Raw genomic sequence first — 14029 nt, forward strand, 5'->3', positions numbered from 1 at the left:
ACTATATTACTTTTGTGATATTAACCCCACAAAAAGACAAATCCTACCTGGATTTTCTCCACCTCGTATCATAAATCAGTAAAAAAATCTTTGCTTTCATGTGCGCACCTACCGAACGCAATTATTGAATCTACTTTTCAAATTTTCGTGATTTAATTTTCCTTTAATAATTTTCTTGAATTCACACCAAAAACGACAGAATACAGAAGGTGACAGCAGATTCTTAGGTGACAATAGTCTAACTCCTAGACTATAATATTTACCTATATTATACACCAATTTATTTATATTTAGTATCCATTTGTCTATCCCTTTTTTCCCGACACTTTTCTTTTTTAAAAATATATTTGTCCATAAAATTTTAAAAGTTTTTAAATTTTTTTTGAAAATAATATTTTCAAAATCAAAATTTATAATTCTTTTTTTCACTCACAAAACTCCAAACATAATTTTAAATTCTAAATACTATTTTTCAACTTAACTCTAAACACTATTTTTTTTTTTAAAATTATAAATTTTTATGACTAAACGCCTACTTACATAAGTATTTTTCTCACAATCCAAGTGTTAGAAAACAGAGAAAAAAAAAAGAAAAAGAAAAAAGAGAAAAAGATTTTGTCTGCCTTTCTGGGAATTTCACAGACCTTTTAACACTTGTCTGTTTTTCTCTGTCTTCTGCAGCTGCATAGTATATACTGGGAACCCATTTGACTCTTAACTTATGTACTTAGGCCTGAAAAAAAGCTAAGTATGTCAGGTTTATATAATAATAATCACAACTTCTCACCTTCTAGAGCTGCATCTCCCCAGATTAGAACTTCTAATCCAGATGTTGACAGGTATATATGGCTCCTTTCATTTCTTTGTTTAATCTTATGTTGCTGAATTCCACATTCTTTTTTGGTTATTTGGATTGAATTTACTATGCGGATTGTGATTGCCATATGTGTGTTTTGGAACATGTTAGTAATCAGTACTTGTCAGAACTGTTGGCTGAACATCAAAAGGTTGGTCCATTCATGCAAGTTCTTCCCATTTGTAGCACTCTCTTGAATCAAGGTAACTCCATTTTTTTAAAATCACATTTGCATATTTTCTTGATTCCTTGTATTATAGATGATGTGATAGATCTGACTTGATTGGTTTTTACCTACATGGATCACCATTGGTTTCGACTTTTCTTTGATATATTGGAAACAATATCTCTACCTTTTCAAAGTTAGGGGTAACGTCTGCGTACACACCGCCCTCCCAGACCCCACTTATGGAAATACACTGTATTTTTTATTGTTGTTTTTGCTCAGCTTTCCAATATGATTGGGTTGTGGTCCAATAAAAGAATTTGCCTTTTTTAGATTTTACCCCCTTTTGGATTCTGTGTAAACCGTAGGTTTATGTATGATTCTGTTGTTGGAATGTATTTGATTTATGAAACGAAAGTAATTTAATCCTGGAGGCATTGGAGGAGACATTTCATTTCTGGTGAAGAAGGTTCACTTGCAACTTGATTTAGTCGAGGTGTGCGCATCGTTATTTAAAAAAAAGTTTTACTTGCAACTTGAGGTTAACGAACAGGACTCTGAAGTATAACATTATACAATTGATTGGAGGAGGTTAAAGAACATAAAAAGAGTTTATCTTTCTTCAGCAAGTTGTATCTTTCCTAACCTGTATAAATTGTAAAAACATGGCCAACCTATTTCATTTCATAGGTTTAGGAGAATGAGTTCAAGCTCATCAGAATTTGCTTTTAGTGCATTGTTAAAAATAGCTCTTCAACTTTGAAATGTTGGTCTCGGGGTTTTTATAACTTGGACAGCTCGTTATCCTGTTACTAGTTTTCCGAAAGCTTACTAATGAAAAACTGAGGAAATTTCAACTTAGGTGATAGAACAGTCTTCGTGGAATAACCTACTTGAGAGTGGACATTCTATTCTGGCTTTGCTTAAAACTTGAAAGAGTTATCTGGCCACTTTGGAAAGCTTAAGATTTGTTTAGGTGCAAATTCTTAAAAGCATGCTCTTCATGTTAATGTACTTGATCTGGATTAGTTTGGTTGATATGCGCTTTAGTTATTAAGAACTCAATAGTTGTGAGTGTTACTCAAATCGTAATCTTCATTCTCCAGGTAGAGGTAGCGTAATATGTTTATTTCTCTTAATTTTGTGGTACTAAATTGTCTAGCTTTTGATGTGATTATGATGCCCATTCTGTTGTTAAATAATTTTGCACATCACAGTTATACTGCTATTTATTTGAAGCTTGATCAAAATAAGTAGATTATGAGTTTGAGCGATCTTACGGGGTATTTATCCATTTTTTGTCATAGTTATTGTGTTACTTTTGAAATATTGATTCGGTGATTGATTACCATAACATAATTCTGATTTTCAGAGATCTTAAGGGTATCAGGAATGACGCCAAACCAGATTCTTGGCGAGCTAGACAGATTTCGGCATAGAAGTCCAAGCCCTATGACTTCAGCAAACGTTATGTCAAATGTTGCTGGAACTGGATTAGGTGGTTGGAGCGGACTTGCGCAGGAGGTAATTGGACTTTTGATCTTATATCTGACAAGTTGTCCACATGTGGTGGAGTTCTTCTCTTAAAAGGACTGTCCCTTTACTGTCTCTGCGTTACATATAGGTTTAATCCTGTGGTGACTTCGTAAACAAATAATGCAATTACGTGGTCTACTTAAAGTAATAGATATAATTGTTGGTATATTTTTACTTCACTGGAACTAGGTACTGAGGCAACTGACGTATACTGAGCTTTGAGAAGTAATAAAAGTCAAATGGTTTCAGGCTGCAATATTTTGTGAACTTCTGGTTATAAGCATATTTCTTGTTTCTGCATTTGAGTACAACAACAACAACAACAACAATAACTACACCTCAATTATGAGTTGGTTTTGGGTCGGTTGTATGAATCCTTACTATTCGTGTCACTAAATTTAAATGAATCTGAATACAACATCGTGCAGAAATGAATCATTAGCTTTTATGCATGTTTAACTTTCAGAAGTTTCTGACACTTTTTTGATCTCATTGTTTCTTGAATAAGCACTATCGAATTGATTTGAGCACCAAGGGAGTGTGAAGACTGGAAGTCGATGAATTAAAAGAAAAAAAGCCGTAGTATCAGAGCTATACAAATCTAGATCTATTGATTCAGCAAAAAGTTTAGTAGCTGGCAGGAATTTTATGATTTTTCTCCACAGTACAAGTTGGAGGTAAGTTGTTATTAAGTGGATAATGGCTAAGTTCCTATTCTTCAAAGAGCTTAGGTTCTTAGCTTTCGATACATACCATTAAAGACGTGGCGGTAGGACTTGAACAGCTCGTTTCTTCTTCCATTAGTCATTTGATGTTTAGCTAGTTAAATCTGTTCTGAGGTACCGCCGTTGTCACGGAGCAGGTGAAGGATACATGGTAATTACCCCAAAAAGCTTCACTTGCTTTGAGGCATTTGGAGGCTCGTGCAGCTCGACAAGTGAGCTGAGCCAAGCCCAAACATTTCAGTCACTACATATTTCATGTAGACCTCTTTCTGTTTATAATGGCAATGGTCTCTGGGTCAACTCATGCACACCTCAACTAATTCACTAGGCAAACTGCTATCCTAAAGCACAGTCACCAGGTAAACTTGCCACCAAGGTCAGAGATGGGTTCTTCGCTTAGTAGGAGAATGAACAAAATAATGAATCCTGGCATTCCTCCTTTCCAATTGCATGCTAATGTCCAAGAGTCCATAATCAAGGTCTGAACAAAGGTTAGCTGGAACCAACCCAAACCTGAGATGAGCTTGCCCAAATATTTGCCTAAAAGTTGGATAGTAAAGGTTTAGATGTTAAGGTGATGATTGTTCCAACTATTTGTGACCTTTATATACGTAAAGGAGAGGATATTATTCTGCAATGATCAGGTTTGGGACTTCTCTTGGTTCTTGTGATTACTTCACATGTCATTTTTGTCCAGTAGCATCAGAAGATGGTTATCCGTTTGATCTAAAAACAAGAATATTAGGGGTTTCTGAAGTTATTGACTTGCATTCCATGTAATACCGAGGCCAAGGTTGTGAATACGATTGATTATGGACATACAATTTGTCACCGACAAAAAAATATTAGGTAACACGATTGACATGAATGTCTGATTTGGCTGTCTATCCGTACAGCTTTGGAACAAGAATGTTTCTTTCAGCGGTGGTATTGCTATCAGTTTCTCCTTTAAGATGTCAATGTTCAAGTTAAATGTCAGAATATTGACAACCTAAAAGAGTATAGATAGACCCTTACACTACAGAATTGGCCCACTAAATATTTTATTTTTATCATTTCTTTATTTTTTTTAATTATGAGGAAAAGGGAGTAAATGTGTCTGCCGGGAGTCATTTCTTTAAGCATAGCAGCCTGAAGATCAGAATGTGAAACTTATTGGTGAATGTGTGAAGATACAGATTGTTTTAGAACTTTTGAGCCGTTATATCAAGTTAGCACATCCTATAATGAAATTCAGTCTCTCACACTAGTTAAGCTTTAAACTGTGTGCATCTTTATTTTGCCCATGCTGGTGATTCATTTGATAGTTGATTTTTAATGCTCAAGAATATAGCTATGGATTTTTTGTCTTTTTGCTTCCAAAGTGTCAAGCACTTTGTGTTGTGTGTTAACCGGTTTCTTTTATTTTTATTTTTTATGTATTCTCCTTATTTTATCCTAAATACCAGTTTCTGAATTTTTTGCAGAGATTAAGTGGACCTTCTGGAATGTCAATGGACTGGCATGGGGCACCAGCAAGTCCTAGTTCATACACTGTGAAAAGGATATTGCGCTTAGAAATTCCATTAGAAACTTATCCAAATGTAAGGGCTTATTTCTTGATTTCGCACACTGGCTGTCAGTGCTGTATAGTTTTACTTGGGGCAAATAAATACGTGACTGATCTAACTTCTGTTTGGATTTCAGTTCAATTTTGTTGGGCGACTTCTGGGTCCGAGGGGAAATTCCTTGAAACAGGTGGAAGCTACTACAGGATGTCGTGTATATATTAGAGGAAGAGGGTCAATAAAGGACCCCGATCAGGTAACTAATATTCTATTCTTTCTCTGTAGAATTGTCTGATTGACTAGCTCATAGTTTCATGTGTATATAAATTACCAATTATTACCTCTACTAATTGCAAAGTATCCAAGATGATTTTGTTGAGTATAACTTTCTTTTCACAAGTAGTTCAGAACAAAAGCATCTCATATATCTAATCATCCCAATGAGATGAGATAATTTTAAGTTAATGCCTGTCCAGCAAAACTTCAGCAAACTGTGTTCTTTCTTCTTTTTTTAATTAATATCTGTACAGTTTTCTGGCCTACTTTCTCTTAGTTATCTTCATATAAGAAGGATTATATTGATCTTGTAAGCTAGGTCAGTAAAGAGATGAACTGACTAATCTAAAGTGAATATCATTAAAAGGTAGGTATGATATATTTCACCATCCGTTTTGATTATTGGCTGGAGGCAAAGTACCTATTAATTAAAACAAATAAAACAAGTGAAGGAACGACAAAATCTTGATTAGATCTCCCCCTTTTACTTTTTAATAAATAGCTGGTTTTTTGGTCATCACCTAAGTTGTATATTTATACATCTATTGACTTGTTAATTATCATTTTTCCTATAAGTTCACCTACTGTATTAGTTATCTTGAGCAATAGAGAAGACTATTTCTGATATTCCAGTAGTAAACCCGAAAAAAAGGTACTCCGTAGAAATGAAGGAGGTTAAGAGAGAGAGTCGATGGGGCCTCGGGAGTGGAAATCTTACTAGTTAGGTCTAAATGAAGAAATTGTCATGAGCATTAAAAGTACTGTTAAGTTTACGAAAAGCTAAAGATTGGTGTGGATCGAGTTTCAGCCAATTTTACAGAAACTGATTATGTGATAGATTTGTATTGCACCTATTAGAGCTTTGCTACAATGATCAGTTATGTACAAAACAGGAAGTATAGGAACGTTAGCGTTCAAATATTCTGTCTAATGCTTATACTCTTAAGTATTTTTGTTAAATGTGTTGAACCAAGTTTCAGATTAAGGCTTAGTTGATTTGAGTTATGGACCGAAATTGGTATCAATAATTTTATCTATAGAGATCAATGAGGACCAACTTAGACTCACTACTCTGCAGTTGATTGTCAAGTTACCACTCTGTCTAAATCAGCTTGTTTCTTTTACTTCCTGTAAACCAGATTTACTTTTGAAGGTTTCTTTCAAAATTTTAATAGGCCATTTATTCGAGCTGATAATTGGAGTTCTAATATATTTTTATGCTTGATAATCTCAAGGAGGAGAACCTACGCGGAATACCAGGATATGAGCACCTGAATGAACCACTCCATATTTTAATCGAGGCGGATTTACCAGCCAATATCGTGGATATTAGATTGAGACAGGCACAAGAAATAATAGAGGAGTTGCTCAAGCCAGTGGTATGTATCTCCGATTACCCCTCCTTTGAGATTTGTTCAGGACTTTATGCTATTAATTAAACTGCACATGCAATTAATTACTCCTCACGAAAAGGACACGATTCTCAAAATACTAACAGCTGACTACTTTATTTACACAAAGATATTACTGTAGTTGACTATATAGGTGCTCTATGATGGCAGAGCCAGTTTAAGTATCTGACACCAAAACAACTTGTCACGCAGTAGACAAAACTTGGCTGCGATCCTTTTGCCTAATTAGGCTCATTTCAAGACAAATCAAGATAAACCAGTTTGCATGTCGTCTAAACTTGCTGCCTTATTCTTATGCAATGCTACCATTTACAGGACGAATCACAAGATTATATAAAGAGACAACAATTGTACGAACTTTCCATGCTAAATTCAAATTTCAGGGAAGAGAGTCCTGGACCAAGTGGCAGTGTCTCTCCTTTCAATAGTGGTGGATTGAAACGTCCCAAGACCGGCCGTTGAGAGTTAGTTCAGACATTCAAGTTGTTGATCCCATTTTCACTTGAATTCTTAAAGTCATGCCAGAGTATTCTTCTCAACATATCTCATACTAAACACGTCCCTTGTGCGGGCGACGTTGTGGTTGGCTTGTGGACTTCTATTTATTTTTTTTTCAACAAAAGAAACAAAAAGAAAGAGAGTATAGAGGAAGAATAGATCTCGTGGGTTATATAGTTGGCTCTTTGAATTAGTTTTGGTCATGCCAGTTCTTGTAAACTTCTTCCATTGGATTTATTTTTGTGTTAGTAATTGCAATATAAGATATTACATTATTACTGTCTCAGTGTAGTGTTTTCTAAGCATATAGGTCTTTCTTCAGCTTTGCCATTTGAGTCGAGTTACATTGAAAAATTATTATCATAGAATTCACCCATATAGTTGCTTTTACTAGACTCAGATTCATGTATGTGGTTCTTGAAAGGTTATGTGCGGATTATAGCTTTACTTTCATGCTGAGGGCAACCTGGTGCACTAAGCTCCCGCAATGCGCGGGGTTCGAGGAAGGGTCGGACCACAAGGGCTTTACCCTGCATTTCTGCAAGAGGTTATTTTTACGGCTTGAACCCGTGACTTGATCACACGGCAACAACTTTACCTGTTACGCCAAGCTTCCCTTCAATGACCCAAGAGAATAACTTTGGTGGCTTATGATGTTGAGGGTACATATACCATTGTAATTTCGGGAAAAGCTCAAAAATGCCCTCCGTTTGTTTTTGGTATCAAAAATATCTCTGCCGTCTATGTTTTGGACCACAAATGACCCTTAAACCGTTAGACTTGTCATTGAAGGTGACATGGCCGTCCAACTAGGTTAGATTTGCTTACATGGTCATCCACCTAAGCAATCCAGTATGACAAAAATATTTTTTCAGATTTTTTTATTAAAATACAAAATCAACACTTATTCCGAAAAAAGTAAAAAAATTCCGGAAAAAATATTTATTTTAGAAATATTTATTAAAATACAAAATCAACACTTATTCCGAAAAAAGTAAAAAAATTCCGGAAAAATTATTTATTTCGGAAATTTTTATTAAAATACAAAATCAATACTTATTCCGAAAAAGTAAAAAATTTGAGGAAAAATTATTTATTTTGGAATTTTTTAATTAAAATGCAAAATCAATACTTATTCCGAAAAAGGTAAAAAAAATCCGGAAAAATAAATATTTGGGGGTTATTTTCCAGAAAAATAAAGAGAGACATATGTCGTTTTCCGGAAGTTTTTACTTTTTTCGGAATAAGTGTTGATTTTGTATTTTAATAAAAAAATTTGGAAAAATATTTTTTTCGAAAAAATAATTTTGTCATGCTGGATTGCTTAGGTGGATGGTCATGTAAGCAAATCTAACCTAGTTGGACTGTCATGTCACCTTCAATGGCAAGACTAATGATTTAAGGGCATTTGTAATCCAAAACATAGACGACATAGAGATTTTTGGTACAAAAAACAAACAAAATATATTTTTGAACTATTTCAAATAGTTCAAGGATATTTTTGGCTTTTTTTTTCGTTGTAATTTAGATCAATTGGCTTCGATATGGCATAATAAGAGTACGAAAAGGTAACCCCGTAAATGTGGAGTATGAAAAGGTGACACCATATGACAAAATCAATAAAAGTACATAAAAAAGAACCTCAAATTTAGATCAATTGGCTTCGACATGGCATAATAAGAGTACGAAAAGGTAACCCCATAAATGTGGAGTATGAAAAGGTGACACCTTATGACAAAATCAAGAAAAGTACATAAAAAAGAACCTCAAATTTGACTTTAGTGCATAGGTTGCGGTTAGGGGTACAATCAGGTAAGTTTGGTTCAGATTTTTCAATTATCAAATTAAATTAATGGTGTCGGATTTTTAAATTTATAAACCAAACCAAACCAAACCAAACCAACAAAGTCAGATTTTTCAATCTCGTTTTTCTTGGGTTTTTGGGTTTATTCGGGTTTTCAGATTTTTTTCCGGTAAAGTCTTCATAGCATATAAAATATGTAACTTGTGCTCCAAATATTTCTTAAGTCCTAGTAAAATACAATTATATAATGTATTTTCCAAGAAACTAACACAATAATATGAGATAAGTCATAGCATTATACTAAAATATTCAATAATAAAGATAGAATAATAAAATTACATAAATATTACTAATTAATAAGCCATAATAAAAATTAACATAATCTAAAAATACTATGTAGGTCATGCTTCAATAAGTTTAGCTAATAAGTACTAATATTAATTACATAACTAAGTACTAAAGAAAAAGATAAACTAAGTTATGCATTTTCATTATAAACCAATGTAAAACTAAAATAATTATTCAACACTATCGTCATTCCTAGTATTGAATTGAATTTCTTTTGTTAGCATTAGTATTGATTTGAACTTTGTTTGAGTTACTACATTTATGAGCTTTAAAATTTATTTACTATTCAAGAATGCTAAGTCTAAACTTGAAATAATACGTTAAAAGATAAAACTGTGAAAAAGTTTAAAAAATATTTATAAATTACATTACAATAAATATTTATATGTATAAAATATTTTTAAAAATTATATAAATGTACTATTGGATTGGTTTGGTTTCGGTTTGACTCTTTTTTAGTTAAAACCAAACCAAATCAATAATGGTCGGGTTTTATTTTCCAATACCAAACCAAACCACATCGAATATTTTTTTTCAGTTTGACTCGGATTATCGATTTAGTGCGGTTCATCGATTTTGTTTGTACGCCTAGTAGTAGCCTATTACCAAACTCTGAAAACGTGACAGCCAAAATTTGGATGGGCCTATAAGGCAGCGTGTGCTGGTATATACATGTTGCTTTCAGTTTGCGTATATATATAATTAAATAATGGTTAAAATAATTCTTTCTTGGTTTAACTTTTGTGACAGTTTTTAATGATGCACGATTTTAAAGGGAGAAAAATATCACATACCAAAATATTTTTTGATGAAGAGAAACTTCAACTAAAATGTAGGAACATACCAAAATATTTTTAAACTTATAAACGTATCATGACATCTTTATGGCTGACAATAGGGCTGATTAACGGGCGGATCCAGCGGTTATTTACTCTTAACAGTTTGGCTTATCGGTTATCGGGTTTTAAATGTATTAATTCGCTAGCCACCCGATAAGATATCGGGCGGATTGATATCGATTTAACTATTATCGGGCGGTTATCAGTTTAGTTTCAGTTAATTGAAACTTAACATAATTCGACACAGTGTTGGGCGGTACATATTGCTGGAAATTAAATGAGCTATTTCAAACCAATTGTACTGTCTTCACATTCTTGTGCATTGATCTAATTACATTTGTAACTTGTTCAATATGATCTTCACTCCAACAAGACGAAAGGAGCACTTTTGTTGTTCCACCATATGGATAGCAACCTTCATCGATCATTTCCTCTAATATTTCTAAGCATCTTTGGTACTGTTTCTTTTTAGAGTATGCTTCAAGTCTGGAAGTCCAAGTAACCACATCTGGCTTCAAGTTCTTTGCAGGAAGTGATTGAAAAATCTCTTCCATTTTTTTGATAAATCCTGATCGTCCATATGCATTGATCAGGATATTGTAGGTGCTGATATCGGCTACATAAGGTCCAACTTCGATGACAGTTAAGAGTTCTTCCATTTTTGAAAATTGACCAAGACGACCATACAAGTTGAGCATGTTGTTAAGAAGAAAAGTATCTAGTTTCACCCCTTCTTTCTGCATCTGTATAATATATATATATATATATATATATATATATATATATATATATATATATATATATATATATATATATATATATATATATATAACGGGTTAACGGATTATCCGTTAAAAAAATTAAATAATCCGTCCCCAAACCGATAAGTCGTTAATAAAAAAATTTTAATATATTCCTCGTCCGTTAAACCGCTAACCCAATACCAATAAGCCATTAAGCTTCGATTTCAGTTCGATTTTGAACATTCCTAGCTCACAAGCAAAAGTGCCATATAAAAGAAAACAAAAAAGAGTATATCTTAGGTCGTGTGAGTTGATAAGTACACAATTCATCGTTAACCAAAGATGTCGAATCGTCTTGTTACGAATTTACTTTCAAAGCGAAATTGTCTGGTGAATCTAAATTAGTTGGGTTCCAAAGCGCATACTAGAAAATCAAAAAAAAAATATATATGTTTAGCCGCTCTCAGAAATAATAGGCGATAAAATATAGTATATTTTTATATATATATATATATGTATATCGTATACAAAAAATATATTTATTTTATATACTCTTTAGCTAGAATTTTAGCCAATCGACTAATTTTATATTTTGATCTAGAAAGAAAGAGTATATATATCTTTATTAAGTGTAAATCTTTGAGCAAGTAAAATTAATTACTTTGTTCAAAGCCACCAACCCTGAGTAGGTGCTGATCAATGACTGAAGAAGTGAACCGACAACCATTTTAGTGATTTTTCCATTTGCCATCATTTAGGCCCAGTGGGCCATTATCATTACCTACTCTAAATACAAGGTTTTCTTCATATTTTATGCTACGTGTACCCTCCTACTGCTTCGCAGTTCAGACACCGTCCATTTGTCATATCTTTTTCGTTTTTTTAACCTCGCCTCTGCCGTCCTGTATTTAGGTCATTTTAATAGTTTCCCTTATTTAACCTCTCCTTTTGCATGCAGATCCCCATTTTAGCGCCGCTATAGGTGTAAAGCCACTGTCATCTTTTTTCCTCTGCTGATCTGAGAATCTGAGATTATTACATTCTGTAGCTGCTGAAAGAAATCATCTTTTTCCAAAGTAAAGCTCAGAAACCTCTCACAGGTAACCCCTTTTCCTTTTCTTGATTTCTTGTTAACTCCTAATACCCATAAAAATTTGATCTTTTAGTGAATGATCTTCTTATATGAAAGATATATTTTTTGCTGCCTTTGTTTTTTCAAGATTCCATTATTTGAGTACTGTAGATCAACTTATTGAATGTTGATATATAGTACTGCCTCCGTTACAAATTTATGTGAACCTGATTGATTGAGCACTTAGTTTAAGAAAAAATATATTTTTTTGTAATTTGTGGTCCTAAACAATTCAGAAGGGCCCAGAGTATTTGTGTGTTTATAAAAGCTTCATAAAATTGTAAGTTTAAACAAAATTATTTCCAAATTTAGAAAGGGGTCATTCTTTTTGGAACGGACCAAAAATTAAATAGTTTCACATAAACTGGAACGGAGGTAATAGTAAATAATAATACCAACTATTTTATTTTTCCCATTTTAGGGTGGTGGTAGAGATGGTGGCGATGTCTCAACTTTGTTACACTCCACTTACTGGCTACTCTCAGAATCATAACTTAAACCAAAGTTGTTACATTTCTGGTATCTCAAACAGATTTTGTGGCAATAAGTTCCAGCAAAAACTCTGCTTTAACCCTTTAAAAAATAGCCATATTAGTTCTAATAAGTTGGATCAAGATTTGTTGCTGAAGTTTCAAGTTCCTTGTGCTGGTGGTGGTGATGGAGGAAGTATTGGGATTGGAAGGGGTAGTGGGGGTGGGGGTGGTGATAGTGGGGGGTGGAGTAAGGGTGGAGATTCAGAAGATTCAAAGTCTTCTTGGGATAGTATTGGACCAATTGGTGCTTTTGTTAATGGTTGGAGATCAAGAGTTGCTGCAGATCCACAGTTTCCTTTTAAGGTTCTAATGGAGGAATTAGTTGGTGTAAGTGCTAATGTTCTTGGTGACATGGCATCTAGGCCTAATTTCGGACTTAATGAACTCGATTTCGTGTTTTCAACACTTGTTGTTGGATCAATTATGAACTTTGTGTTGATGTATTTATTGGCACCAACTGCATCCGCTTCGATTCAAACGCTGCCTTCGATTTTCGCTAACTGTCCGCCAAGCCACATGTTTCAGCCCGGTTCTTATGGTTTGTTGAGTAGGCTTGGAACTTTTGTGTATAAAGGAACTCAGTTTGCTGCAGTTGGATTTACCGCAGGGCTTGTTGGAACTGCACTATCTAATGGTTTAATCAAGATGAGGAAAAAGATGGATCCGAATTTCGAAACGCCAAACAAGCCACCTCCAACACTTTTAAATGCTGCAACTTGGGCAATACATATGGGAATCAGTAGTAACTTAAGATATCAAACACTTAACGGTATTGAGTTTGTGCTAGCCAAAGGTCTTCCACCTTTGGTATTTAAGTCCTCGGTTGTGGTTTTGAGATGTGTGAATAACCTTCTTGGGGGAGCGACATTCGTCATCTTGGCGAAGATGACAGGTTCGCAGAAAGCAAATGAAGGAAAGATAGTTGGCGTTGAAGACGGATTAGTTGCAGAGAAAGAGAGGTTGCTGGACCAGAATGGCAATATGCATACTGTTGATTCTGCTTCGAAGTGATTATTATCAGTATTTGTTTCTAAAATACGCCATCCAAAACCGGCTTCCTCCCTCCTGGTTGAGCATTTCTTTCGTTTGTCTCTTATTATATGATCTATAAATAAGATGAATTATGTTAGTGAGTCAACCAAGAAATTCTGGCTTCTTGTACTTCTAAGGAGCTTGGAGTGAGTCAACCATGTCTAGCTTTGGTTCCCTAGAACAGAATAGGAGTTCTGATATTGGTTTGAGGTTTGTTTTATTTTCATTTCTATGGTTGAAGATGAGATATTATGTGAAAAACATCTAACGACAACACTCTGTTTCTCAATTGCTGCATGGAAAGGTAACTAAAGAGGAAAGGCAAGCAAAATGGTTTTCCCTGTTTTGTTGTGTGTTACTTAGCTAATAGGTTTGATAGCCTCTCTTTTCTTTTTTTTTCTGTTTCTTTTTGTGTGGAAATTATGAGTTAATGTTTCTAACAACAAAAAACCCAGTGTAATCCCATAAGTGGGGTTGGGGTCTAAGAAGGGTAATGAGTACGCAACCTTACCCCTACCTTATGAGGTAATGTTCTTCCAAGTAGAAAAAACAAGCTTATTGTTGACTTTACATTGAGTGGTT

At 34.1% G+C, this 14029-nt stretch overlaps 2 protein-coding genes across 2 annotated transcripts; both read left to right on the top strand.

Annotated features, from left to right (window-relative positions):
- Window positions 1-625: 625 nt before the first annotated feature.
- Window positions 626-7291, top strand: LOC107779550 (KH domain-containing protein At3g08620). Its single transcript, XM_016599998.2, has 7 exons — window positions 626-839; window positions 968-1059; window positions 2395-2546; window positions 4750-4866; window positions 4970-5086; window positions 6342-6485; window positions 6834-7291. The coding sequence occupies exons 1-7, from the start codon at window positions 751-753 to the stop codon at window positions 6978-6980; spliced, it is 858 nt and encodes a 285-aa protein (XP_016455484.1). The 5' UTR covers window positions 626-750; the 3' UTR covers window positions 6981-7291.
- A 4294-nt stretch (window positions 7292-11585) lies between these two features.
- On the top strand, window positions 11586-13793 carry LOC107779551 (protein RETICULATA-RELATED 3, chloroplastic). Its single transcript, XM_016599999.2, has 2 exons — window positions 11586-11850; window positions 12304-13793. Exon 2 carries the CDS (start codon window positions 12317-12319, stop codon window positions 13424-13426), a length of 1110 nt encoding a protein of 369 aa, XP_016455485.1. The 5' UTR covers window positions 11586-11850; window positions 12304-12316; the 3' UTR covers window positions 13427-13793.
- The last annotated feature ends 236 nt before the right edge of the window (window positions 13794-14029 follow it).

This window comes from Nicotiana tabacum, chromosome 24 (assembly GCF_000715075.1).
Source record: "Nicotiana tabacum cultivar K326 chromosome 24, ASM71507v2, whole genome shotgun sequence".
In the NCBI taxonomy this organism is placed as follows: Eukaryota; Viridiplantae; Streptophyta; class Magnoliopsida; order Solanales; family Solanaceae; genus Nicotiana; species Nicotiana tabacum.